Genomic DNA, 13,634 nt, shown 5'->3' with positions numbered 1-13,634 from the left:
AGTGCCAAAACAAAACAAAAAACCCCCAAACATTATAATATATAATGAACATAAATGTAATGTAATATAATATAAGCAGCAGAGAACTGTAGTAATATTTATCAGATGGCGTAATTGATGTTCAATTAATGAATGTTAATTATATTATTATAAATGTATTTATATGTTTTTATATTTTAAAGTAATATATTAATAGGAAATTGTTTATAATGTATTATAAATTAAATTAAATGTGCATCTAAAAATATGAACCGTTTTTCAGCATTGCTCCCTTCCTCCTTTTCAACACTCCTCCCTAAAAATGCAAAACTATATATAAATTAAAAATGTTGATGACATTTGTCTTTTTTTTAAATAAATAAATAAATAATAATAATAATAATAATTGCGAACCAGCATTTAAAATTGTGATCTTCGCTAAACTGATCAATTTCAAGTAGTAAATGCTGAATGTTTTCAAAACTTCACTAAACTTATGAATATTAATTATATTATCATATATGTATTTAGATTATTTTAAATATTAAGTAATATATTAATTGGATATTGTTTGTAATGTGTTATAACTATATCAAATTAAATGTGTGTGTGTATATATATATATATATATATAAATAAACTTGCATATAAAAATATGAACAAATATATATCATTCATATTCGCTAAGGTACTTGTTTTGTATAGCTTAAAATGGTTTAACCTATGGTTAAAACTGGTTTGAAACTTAATTTCTAGCAGTTCAGTATAGCAAACAAAATCATTCCAATACATGTCAAAAATATCACATGAAATAAAAACCTCTTTTTTAATGTGTAACCTGGTTGTTTTTATTTGGCATGAGAAGGAAGATAACATTTTACCTAATAAATTCGTGAACATATCAGGTGGGATTTAAACCGTACTAAACATCCTTGATGATGATGAAAAGTGACGTTACTATCCACTATTTGCAGAGGTATAGTGAGTCTCAACACAAAACCATAGTAAAGTTTCAAAAGCTAAAAAGCTCTTCTTGTTTAAAGAAACTGCCTTAGAGTTTATGCCTCATTGTCATATCTAAATGTTTAGGTTGATAAATAAGTATCACACTTCAATTTTGTTACTGACCAAATTTAAAAACGGTATTGTTGTCTTTTTCAGCAAGCCTTTGTGATGCACCACAATGATGAAGGAAGATGAAGAACAATCAGAGATGCTCAGCAGCGGGGTTCACAGTGATGGTGCTATAGCCTGCTCAGCCAATCACACTCTGGTATGTAAATGAGAAAGGAGAGCATGTTTGCTGATTGGTCCTCCCCAGACTTGCCATTGCCCTCAACAGGCTCTCTTCCTTGTTGTTGTTGTGCGATCGTTGAGGTCCTGTGTGTGTGTGGGCATAGGGAGGAGCCGGATTCACCGTGAGGGGAGCTGAGGAGGGGCGGGTCCTGCCAGAAGAGGATGAGAGAGGCGCGTGGGCGGGAACTAGACCCTGGCTGGAGTAGAGCATCCCTGACCGCGGCTCGGCTAACGGCTAGAAAAGCGTCTCCAGGCTGATGCTGAGTCAGGTACAGGTGGAGTCACATCCTGTTTGGCTTGGACCCTCCAGAAATCATGGAGGAGCTGGAACATACCTGTCCACTGCCACGAACGGTGAGATATATGTTTTGTTGTCGTCGAGGGCATCTGTGAAACGCTGAGGAGAGGTTGGATCACTTTCTCTTTGGTTTCAGTCTGTGTTTATCTGTTTTTGTCTTTTTGTGCTGCTGTCCGAGTGATGTTGAGCTTGTGAAACTGCAGTTAAAGTGAGCTGTTTTGCACTGACTATCTGGGTGTTTGTTCTAATGCCATGTCATAATGCTGCTTTTAATCCTCTGAGTCTGCCAGATGTTGTTTTTAATTGCGAGAGTCAGCGCTGTGGTGGGATGGTGCTGAGCTAATGTTACAGACACCATCCAGATTGCATTTATCAGCAGGTTGCCCTTCTATGATGTTGCTCCTCCTTCTCACCTTGTACAGAATTCTGGGAAAGGTCTCCAGCATCCTTCAAAACACTGTCTCCGTTGCTATGGGAATGAATCATGCATTGCTCCATGGAGATTTTTCCTCCAATGAGTAATCAGATATCACACCTACATTGCATTGGATATGTAAATGCATATGTACCAGCTGGGTCTGTTTCCTGTTGAACAGCAGGAATACGCTCTAACTGGGCATTTCCTGAACAGACAGATGGTCACTATTGTCTCAAAGGTCACTGGAATGTTAACACATAAATTATATCTGTAACATTTCTGTAATGTGTTTGCCCAGAATTCATTTAAACACATCTGGTGCCTCTGCCCAGATGTTTACTAAAATAGATCGGGGCTACAGTAGTTGTCACACTAGGAAGATGCTACAAGGGTGATTTAAGTAACTGTAAGGTTTTAAAAGGACAGTTCTCCCAAAAAATGAAAATTCTGTCATCATTTACTCACCCTCAAGTCGTTCCAAACCTTTATGAGTTTCTTTCTTCTGTTCAACACAAAAGAAGATATTTTGAAGAATGTTGGTAATCAAACAGTTGCTGGTAGCCATTGACTTCCATAGTATGGAGAAAAAATATATACTATGGAAGTCAATGGCTACCAGCAACTGTTGGTTGCCAACATTATTCAAAAATATATTTTTTTGTGTGTTAAGGAAGATTACATTCATACAAGTATACAGTATGTAAATGACACAATAAAAGCATGTTTTTATCTGTCTGATATTGTTACCGTTTCCATTTTTGTTGTTTCATGAATAAATTTTCTCTTTAAATTGAGCAAAACCCCATATATAATATAATATAATATCCATTTGAAGTGGACAAAAAAAGCAAAAACCCTTTAAATAAGAATAAAGTTTTAAAGTTTAGCTGTTGGCCACAATAAAATTCAATGGTTTGATATTGTTGTAAGTTTGCTATTTTTGTACCTTTTCTATTTTTTAAGTTTTATGAATTTAGTATATATTATATATGCACATGTATCAACTGTTGTATTATAATATATACAGACTTGAAGTGAACAATGTTTTTAACTAGATAATATTTCCTATTTCAAATATTCTTTCTATATAGTAAATTCTTTGATAATAAACCCCATTCTCCCCCATTTAGGATATGAGTGGATCTCTTTTTGCACTTGTAAACTTTTCATTATAAACTCCCTGAAAAATGCACAAACTAAAATATCGCTGCTACTCTACAATAAATTTAAATGCTAATTCAGAAGCATGTGTTGTCACAGTGTCTGCAGGCCTATTGTTCTCTGTTGTGCTATAAGCCACGAGGAGGTTTGAATACATTGAAATATCCGTGTTATGTATGTCTGTATCTGTCTCCCCCTCTGTGCTGCTGTGGACGAATGATTTGTCTTAAGTCAGTGACATTAGAGAACCCTCTACTGGACAAATCAATATCCACTGTAAAGAGGCTGTTACACAGATTGTCTTGAAATCAATACGTCTGATAATAACCTCTATTCTTACAAAAAGGAAAACATTTTTGAGAAGGGTAAATAGGATGTCATGTCAGCAGGATCTAGGCTTGTTTAAACAGTATTTTATTTGGAAAGCTGCAATGTCTATTTATTTCTCATAATTTTTCTCAAATCAATATATTCTTAAATCTTCTCTGCAGACTCTTATAGAACCAGCCATATTTACCCAGGAGACGAGCTGTGAGTGTCGGGCTCCACATGAGAAGCTGTCTGTAGAGCAAGCTCGACTTGGAACGCCTGGTTAGTCTGTATTTTCTCTGTTCAGTTATCATAACGAATGGAACACCAAGTTAAAATATTCCCTTTGTAATAAGGTCATTCCTGTTAGGCTATAACCTAAAAAATTTAATATGCTTGTTTCATAAACTACCAGACACTAAGAAATATGCACCTTAAGCTCTTAAACATTAACTTAAACTTAACTTCTTTTTTTTTTTTTTAAAGCTTGTAACTTCATTCATTATATCTTGATTACTTATGTAATCACAATAAAATAAACAGGATCGAACCTAACCGGATACACACACACACACACACACACACACACACACACACCCAACCATTCAACATTTTCGGAGTCAGTAAGACTTTTTCAAAAACAAACAAAAAGAAAAACAGAAATTAATACATTTTGTTATATAAGTATAATAATATTTAAACATATTTGCCCAATATGTTAAGACAAAATTGTACTGTATAATTATTGACACAATCCATAGCAAGACTTTTTAAGTCCAAGATCTGTAGTAGTTGATTTACTAAAGAGTAACAAAAACACATGATAAAACAACTGTGTAAGTGTACGTGTGTAAAAAAAAAAATTAACACATCTGAAAGTTCTTTTCTGGTGAAAAGCAAGTTTATTTTTGTCATTTGGACCCATTTCACAAATCCCCATCAAACATTGATGAATTAAGCTACTTAAACTGATCACATATCAGTGTCAAAGAAAACTGCAGTGCTTGTAGGATAGTCCACCACTGGGACCAGACCCAGCAAGACTAGATTAAGGGTCTGCTGGTTAGTCTGTCCCATAGCGCAAAGTCACATGACTTTTTTGATACGCATGGAGGATTTTATTCGGTAAATGTGTTTCCATCGTAGTTTATGTGCTTTTTTTTCTTATTGGATAAAAAGTTTATCCTATACAATTGTGCGCATACAATTTTTAAATTAGATATACAGTATATTCCAATATTCCAAAAAGCTCATAAAAATAGGTGGATGGAAACATAGCTAGTGTCACTCCTCACATACCAGAGTTCTGCTGGCCAATGATTACTGAGCTCTGCTATAGTGGAGAAGAGACAAAAGGAGAAAGGTTGAATGTTTTTTTTTATGTCTTTCAAGGACATAAAAAAGGACTATTTTAAGTTTTTGAATTTAAAAAGTGAACAGTAAAAAAGTAACGGTGTTGCCCACTCTATTCACATCTTTTACTCTGCCTTGGCCAGAATTTTGACTAAAATTTTTAATATTCTTGAAAGAAGCCTCTTATAGAGGTCTGCGCGGGACAATTTTTTTAGTCCCGCTCCCGCAAGGTTATATTCTGCACCCACCCTCTCCCTCTACATATTCACTCTTTGTTTACCCACTGTCCGCTTGGAATAATTTTCTTCCCGACCCGACCGTTCCCGCTAAATTTAGATCTCGTTTCCAGAATCTCACATTTAAATTTCCGCTACTGAAAGAAAGAGAGATAGACTAACAAATAAAAGTGTAGTCTGCACAAAAATGTGTTATTTTATTCGTCTCGTCAAGAGTCTTGAATTTATTGACTTTGACTTGAATTTATATGAATTATCTTAAGACACAAAATTTGTTTAATATTTTATGCAACATAGTAGGAAAAAATGTGTCAGAGAAAATAAAAATGTTTTACAAAAATTGTATTTCTTATTTTTATTCATCTTGTCAGGATACAATTCGTTTAACATTTACAACACAATAGGAAAAAGTGTCGTAGAGAGAAAAAAAATAAAAATGTAGGTTGTACAAAAATAGCCTATTAGCTATTTTTATTCGTCTTGTCAAAATACTAAAGTCGTTTGACATTTGTCTGTTATCACAGTAGGAAAAGTGTCACAGAGAAAAATAAATAAATACGACATCTGTCATTTAAAATTACAGGCTAAGCAAAACCGAGTTGAATGTCCTTCAAACAGTCCTTTCATGCTCCAAAACCCTTCAATGTGGCTGAATGAAAACAATTCTGCAAAGAAGAGTGGGCCAAAATTCCTGTGAAAGACTCATTGCCATTTATCGCAAACGCTTGATTGCAGTTGTTGCTGCAAAGGGTGGCACAACCAGTTATTAGATTTAGGGGGCAATTACTTTTTCACGTAGTGGCAGGCAGGTTTGGACAGCTTTTTTCCCTTAATAAATGAAATCATAATTTCAAAACTGCAGTTTGTATTTACTCAGGTTATCTTTTTGTAATATTCAAATTTGTTTGATTATCTGAATCTTTTAAGTGTGACAAATATGCAAACAATTAAAAAAACAGGAAGGGGGCAAAAACTTTTTCACACCACTGTATTTGCCACTGGTACAGCCTGCTCTGAGCATCGTAATGCACATGCAGCGCACAGACCCCGCAAATAAAACGTGTGACGCAGAAAGCATGTGTGCAGCGCGTGCATAACAGTCCGAGTGCAGGCTGTACCGGTGGTCAAGAATAAAGCGCAGATATGCTGTTCTGAATGGACGTCGGGAACGGGATATTGTTAGACCGCCTGCTCCCATTCAAATTACACCAGAGTTACCGACCACTACTGCGTTTTATTCGGGAATTTAATCACGCAGCGCAAAAAATCTGGTCTGGTCCCGCGGTTGCCGTGGGAATGCAGACCTCTAGTCTCTTATGCTCACCGAGGCTAAATACAGTAAAAGTAATATTGAGAAATTTTATTACAATTTAAAATAACTGTTTTCTATTTTAATATATTTTAAAATGTAATTTATTCCTGTGAAGATAAAGCTGAACTTTCAGCATCATTACTTTAGTTTTCAGTGTTACATGATCCTAGTGTTCAAGAAATATTTCTTATTATTATTCATGCTGAAAAACAGTTGTGCTACTTAATATTTTTGTGAAACCTGTGATATTTTTTCAGACTTTTTTGATGAAGGATCAAAAGAACATTTATTTGAAATAGAAATCTTTTGTAACATTATAAATGATTTTACTGTCGCTTTCGATCAGTTTCATGTATCTTTGCTTAAAAAAAAAGGATTAATTTATTTAAAAAAATTAAAATTATTGTCGGAGCCAGTAGCCTCGTGGGCAGCACGCCGACATATAGAACCATTGTGCTTTGAGCATCCCGAGTCCCGGCTCGTGGACCCTTCCCAATTCCTTCCCCCCTCTCTCTCTCCCACTTCGCTTCCTGTCTAAGTACTGTCCTGTCACAATAAAGGCAGAAATGCCAAAAATAAATACATTTTAAAAAATAAACAACGGTATAAATTGAACAACTTTTTTGTGTGTGTTTTCAGAAAGCTTCATTAGATCTGTAAATGATTTCTAAAAGTGTCATGAATTTTCCTTTCTCAGTGGACCGGCCGGTGCGAATCTATGCAGATGGCATCTTCGATCTTTTTCATTCTGGTCACGCTCGTGCCCTGATGCAGGCTAAGAATCTGTTCCCTAACGCCTACCTTATCGTTGGAGGTATAGACACGTTTAATTTACTGATCCAGGCTTATCAATATTCTGTAGAAGATGTTGAATTATGAACTCTGTGGTCCTAAACTGATGAATTATCTATGTGTGTGTGTTAAGTATGTAGTGATGAACTCACTCACAAGTACAAGGGCTTCACCGTAATGACAGAAGATGAGCGGTACGAGGCATTGAGACATTGCCGCTACGTTGATGAGGTTTTGCGCGATGCGCCCTGGACTCTGACCCAAGAGTTTTTAGAAAAACACAAGGTCAGTTATTTGGTCACATCATAGCACAATACCGTACCCATAATTCCCTGCGGTTAACCCTCTGGTTCATGTTCTCTAGATTGACTTTGTGGCGCATGACGACATCCCATACTCCTCTGCTGGATCTGAGGACGTGTACCAGCATATTAAGGAGGCAGGTAAAGAAAAGTGGCCTTCGCTTAAGAGCATGTGTGTGTTTGTGTTTCAGACCAGATCTAACATGTGTGAGTGTCTCAGGTATGTTTGTGCCCACTAAAAGGACAGAAGGGATCTCAACGTCTGACCTGATCACCCGGATAGTGAGAGACTATGACGTGTACGCTAGACGCAACTTGCAGAGGGGCTACACCGCTAAAGAACTGAACGTCAGTTATATTAATGTAAGTAATGAACTTAATGAAGGATCCTTAAATGCAAACTGTGTATTTTGCTGACTAGTAGTTCTGTTACCAGACAAATGGATATTTTCTGACAGGATCTGGCGTCTGGGGCTGGATCTGATATTTCTGATGTGGAGGCATGATCTAACATAAATGTACATAAATGCTGAATTCAATTTCATTTTCTTTCTATAAATAAAATTAATTGTTCACCTAAAGGGTTATTATCACTATAACTAAAACTAGAGCCATTAAAAATTTATTACTTGAAGTAAAATAAACATTAACTGAAATAACATAAAATAAAATGAAAACGTATTTTTAACTTATTTTAGCTATTTGTCAGCACATTTCTCATTTTACATTTAAATTACTAAAATAACTAAAAATTAAAATGTGATATAGACATATTAAAAACAAATAAACACACAAAAAACATTAAAACCAAAATCAATAATATTCAAAATATTAACAAAAACGATAAGAAAATAAATGATACTAAAATAACACTCGTCTCTGAAACAAATTGATAAAACATATCTTCCTTAACCATTATTCAGAAAAAAATGATAGATATTTTATCGAGTTTCACAATTTGAGTTGAATTACTGAAATAAATAAACTTTTCCACGACATTCTAATTTACTGAGATGCACCTGTATATATAATTTATAATAAATATTTTATGTATTTTTGTTTTTGCAAATATCATCAATTATTAACTTTTTTGGGTCACATCACATGACATTTTACAACCTGAACTAAAAAAAAAATTCAAAAGAAATTTTAATTTAGGAATAAAACATGCTCATCATAGAAGTGATGTATTTAAGTCACTGTATGTACAAACTTAACTTAATTTCAAATGTAGTTTTGAAAAAAAATAATAGATAAAAAAAATGTTGCATAATGTAAATAAAATCACATTTATATTTTTTCTTCATTAAAACAATCCTGATTTACTTTGAAGAATATCATGCATAAAGTAAAATGTGTTTTGTAGAACATTTAAAACTGACATTAAAAAAAAAATGCTTGCTGAACTAACTCTTTTTGGACAGATACTTAGGACCATGTGATATTTAAGTTTTTCTTTTTTAATAAATCTGCAAAAATGTCAACGATTCTGTGTTTTTCTGTCAATATGGGGTGCTGTGTGTACATTAATGAGGAAAAAAAATTAACTTAAATGATTTTAGCAAATGGCTGCAATATAACAAAGTGAAAAATTTAAGGGGGTCTGAATACTTTCCGTACCCACTGTATATGTACCTATATAATGATACAAAAGAAAAACGCGAAACAAAAGAAAAGATGTAGTTGTTTGTTTGTTTTTGAATCTTTGAATATGACTTTTTCATTTTTCCAGAAGCAAATGCTTCAGGAACGTAGTGGACGTATGATCCAGGCGTTCTCTCCACGCTGCTCACCCAGCAACAGCCCACCAAGGGACTATTCCCCATCACGCTCTCCGTCACCTCCATCCTGCTGGGCCATGCCCAGAACCTCACCGCCCACGTCCCCGAAGGGTGCCTCGGCCTCCATCAGCAGCATGAGCGAGGGTGACGAGGACGAGAAGTGAGGAATAAACCATCACACACACACACAATAGACTGCACTTTACCCACAAACACACACACATTAAGAACGATGACAGGTCAGCTACCCTCATGGGAAAATGTAAAGTACTGTACACAACACAGGGTTGTTAAAGTCCTGTTTAGTTATGCTGGTATTACAACAAATATTTGAAAGCCATTGCAGCCCTGAACAGATCCTGAGAGAAGATTTAAATTCAAATTGAGGGGGGATTCACTGAATGAACTGCAGCCACTATTAGTGTATTTTCTTTGCACATACTATTTGTTGTTTTAGCACCCAAATTGTTAAAAAATATGAACATCAACAGGAATGAGCATATCGGTATTATAACGGTTATTGGCCGTTATATTTAATTGTTCATGCTTGTTCAGTTGTTTGGTTTCCCGTATTTTTAAAATCATCCAACATTCACTTAAAATTCATCTTTAAACCCACTGATAATTGAATAACACTGTTTTTACCAAATCTAATAGTTACCAAATCAAAATAATTATCCATTTTTCATACCGTACATTATAATGTTGTGATGCTTTTTTAATAATAATTTTAATATCTGCCATTTATCAGTTATCAGCCATAGCAAGTTAAATTATTATCGGGTTATTTTAATATTGGTGTATTCCCGCAAATTAGGTTAATAACACAAAAGTGGCCAAAAAAGTGTGGTTGGTGAAATAGACAGAGAATATTTCTTTGCACTGAAATATTGTGAACAAAAGTGGTCCAACTTGGTAGTGAATTTCCCCTAAAGGTTTAAGAGGAAGTGGACTGATTCTGACGTCCATTGCTCAGGTCTGAATGGAACATTGGTACTGTCCTATTGTAATATACTGTATGTGCATCAATCCCTGTTTATTGTTCTCAAAAAATGATGTCTGATCCACCTCATGAATGTGTGTCAGCGCACACATGAGGAGGCCGCTAACATTCACTGAGCTGTCTGTGCATGAATGTGTTTAGTTCTAATTAATAGTCATTAACCTGTGTTACTGCAGCCTTAACCTCAAAATCACCCAGAAATGAAAATTGGCTGAAAATGTACTCACCATCAGGCCATTCAGTATGCAGGTGAGTTTGTTTCTTCAGATTTCAAGAAATGTAGCATTACATCACTTCCTCAGCAATGGATCCTCTGCAGTGAATGGGTGCCGTCAGAATGAGTCCAAACAGCTGAAAAAACATCACAATAATCCACACGACTCCAGTTCATCGATTAACATTGTGAGAAGTGAAAAGCTGAGTGTTTGTAAGAAACAAATTCATTATGAAGGCATTTTAACTTTAAACCATTAATTCTGTCCAAACTACCAGTCTATAGTCCATTATAATTCTACCTAAAGTTTTGGACTGTTTTTGCTTAACAGTAGTTGATCTGTGCATATTTCTCTCCTGATTCAGATGAGACAAACACATAGCTTTTTGCTTCACAAGACACTGATTGATGGACTGGACTTATGTGGATTACTTGTGATGTTTTTATCAGTTGTTTGTACTCTCATTCTGACGGCACCCATTCACTGCAGAGGATCCATTGGTGAGCAAATTATGTAATGCTAAATTTCTCCAAACCTGTTGCAATGAAAAACAAACTCATCTACATCTTGTATGGTCTGCGGGTGAGTAAAGGTTCAGCAATGTTTCATTTTGGAGCGAACCATTCCTTACAATCTGTGCTGCTCAATCTACCAGCCCTACATCATGGAGAATGCCCTTCTGTCTTGTCTAGGTATATCATTATATGTATGCCAGAGCCACTTTAATTTACATAATCTGCGCTCTGTAAACATTCTTTTTGTTTGTATATTGTTCTCTATTACATTGGCTTAAAATGTAAATAATAAACTGAGAAACAGAACAATTGTCAGCTCCAAGATTCATTACAAATTCATGAACACATGATGGTAGTACTGGAAGATCTTTTTATTGTTCTTTTTTTTTTAGGTACTTCAGATGGAATGTCAATATATCAATATCGTCATTATAATGATTTATGTGTCAGTGTCAGCGTCAGCATTACACAAAAAAATCATCTAACACATTTTGTATGTTTGGAACAGCATTTATCTGTAAGCAGTACTGTTGAACTTGTCATAACAAAAATAAAAAAAGTCCAAAATACTAATAGTCTCACAAAAATGCCCATTTTGCAGATACAAGATGGTTGCACGACATCACTAAAATATTAGGTAAACAGATTTTCCTAATGTGCTAATGCTCCGTATGCATGCAAAAACGAGCGTATACAGGCAAAATCAATGACTATTTGAACCTGACAATGACAGAAAAGGCCGTGAAGGCTTGTTTTCACAGGAAAATGCTTGCATACTTCAGTCTGCTCTTCTGAACGCTTGGAGTTAAAGGCATCAAAGTGCATTCTTCATTGACTTATTTGAACAACTAATAAACCATATAACAAATATTTTAAAATAAATACTGAAATCTACACTTCAATAACGTGAAAAATTGTAAGGTGTCATCAGAAGTGACCCCCCCAAACACAGCACAAACCAGCATTAAGACTGATGTAGATGGTTTTGAATGTTTTCTATGGAGAGATTCTGACACATGGAACAGTATCAGAACAGCAGCTGATAAATATACAATCGGTCTGAATTAAACAACAGCATGCCAGCAGAGTCCAGATGGATGAATCTCATTAACATGAAAATTAAAATGTAGATCATATTTTATCGTCTCAAAATCAAAACAATTTTAATTATATTTTACATAAAGAATAATGAGATCTATTGTTGACATAATGAGAATTAAATTCATTTTATTTCTCAATTTTTAATACTGTAAAATCTCATTCTAAAAACAGGTTTAATTTTTCTCATGCAGAATAATATGTTTTTCTTTATATTTCAGGATGAAATATGATTTAGACATGTTCTTGACAGGTTTCATGAGATTCATCCTGGAGTGTTGCAGTAAAAACAAACTATTTAAATGTTCATCTTATGGAGTTTCAAAAAGCAAAAATTAAAATAATAGGCAAAACTCACCTGACTATAGAAATATCATTCAGGTTCACCTAAATATACTTGTGCGTACAAAAGAATAATTGAGGAATAAATGACGGTATATTTTTGAGATAGGACACAGTGTAACAGACAAATGAACTATTCTGGGCAGAGTTAAGCTTGTAGTTGAGCACTGGTTCCTGTAAACCACACGAGCTGTCCTGTATTTCATCTTCATAGACCCCTTCATAGAATCACTGCACTCAAAGAGTCCCAAACCATATCTGTGTTAGGAATTATTTAAGACGAGGTCCTCTGGAAAACATTTATTCCACCAAAAGGAATGTCTGAGAACTAGTGGTGTAATAAAAATAAAAAATAAATCTTAAGCTAAAACTCTGATTCAAAAGTCAGCCAATTCATGAAGTTTATATCTAGCTATGCATTTTCTCTCAATGAAATTGAATTGCTGAAATCTAAACTTTCTGCTCCAAGTCTGCAAGCAAATATCTTTCTATCAACTCTATTAAACGTCACCATGCAGGGGCTATAATGTCATAAAAGCAGTATCTGCTTTTTTTAAGATGAAAAAAGAATAATGATTGACTATAGCACTAATGCTATAATAGGCTATAGTGGTGCATTCTTCTTCAAAGTTTACCATCGTCTCTCTTCATTTACATTAGCAGGAAGTTCTACTGACCTATAAATGAATGTAGGTAATGTACTACAGCTACTCACACCGAGGCCCAGCTCAGAATCAGCACAGCCCTACACAAATGCACAACTTGGGAGAAAACACAAAATAAATGGGGGTCAAATAAATAAATAAATATTTGAAACTACACTGATTTGTTTAAAAGTGCATTCCACCAGGCTTGGAAATGTCACTTTATCAGCATACTCCTCTGCTCCCCAAAAAAACCATTTGGGTCCATCTAACAAGCAAGCATCCACTCACATTTCACCCAAAACATTAAAAGAAAAATAAGAACGATTTTGCATGAAGAAAATTGTTTTTAGGACCACTAAACTAGTTTGCATTATGACATTTTCATGAGAATTAAGCACATTTTCCCCAATCAAATTCTCATTACTGTCATACAGTAATGAAAATCATCTTGTCTGGACAGAAATTTTTTTCCCAATTAAAATCAGAAGTCACAAATATTAATGTTGAGTTGAAACATTTAAAAAAAAATTTCAATACCTTAAATTATAAATATATTATAAAAATATAAATACTAATA

General features: G+C 34.6%; 1 protein-coding gene and 1 long non-coding RNA gene across 2 annotated transcripts; both read left to right on the top strand.

The window, feature by feature from the left end:
• The first annotated feature begins 1,418 nt into the window (after positions 1-1,418).
• On the top strand, positions 1,419-9,401 carry LOC107663611 (choline-phosphate cytidylyltransferase B-like). Its single transcript, XM_016453845.1, has 7 exons — positions 1,419-1,629; positions 3,644-3,743; positions 7,060-7,176; positions 7,288-7,439; positions 7,519-7,597; positions 7,677-7,819; positions 9,189-9,401. Exons 1-7 carry the CDS (start codon positions 1,591-1,593, stop codon positions 9,399-9,401), a joined length of 843 nt encoding a protein of 280 aa, XP_016309331.1. The 5' UTR covers positions 1,419-1,590.
• Positions 9,402-12,352: 2,951 nt separating this feature from the next.
• LOC107663621 (uncharacterized) lies at positions 12,353-13,300 on the top strand. The gene is made up of 2 exons (XR_001631359.1): positions 12,353-12,527; positions 12,559-13,300. It is a non-coding gene; the product is annotated as an uncharacterized LOC107663621 (long non-coding RNA).
• Positions 13,301-13,634: the final 334 nt, after the last annotated feature.

This window comes from Sinocyclocheilus anshuiensis, unplaced genomic scaffold, assembly GCF_001515605.1.
Source record: "Sinocyclocheilus anshuiensis isolate Anshui unplaced genomic scaffold, SAMN03320099.WGS_v1.1 scaffold928, whole genome shotgun sequence".
Lineage (NCBI taxonomy): Eukaryota > Metazoa > Chordata > Actinopteri > Cypriniformes > Cyprinidae > Sinocyclocheilus > Sinocyclocheilus anshuiensis.
Note: the sequence above shows the minus strand (reverse complement) of the source record. Positions and strands in the feature narration are given on the sequence as shown.

Bases quoted from the DNA above. Each gene is read 5' to 3' on its own strand.
- LOC107663611 (XM_016453845.1), top strand. From the start codon at position 1,591: ATGGAGGAGCTGGAACATACCTGTCCACTGCCACGAACG. The intron at 1,630-3,643 runs GTGAGATATATG...TCTTCTCTGCAG, and splicing joins CCTGTCCACTGCCACGAACG to ACTCTTATAGAACCAGCCAT. The intron at 3,744-7,059 runs GTTAGTCTGTAT...TTCCTTTCTCAG, and splicing joins AGCTCGACTTGGAACGCCTG to TGGACCGGCCGGTGCGAATC.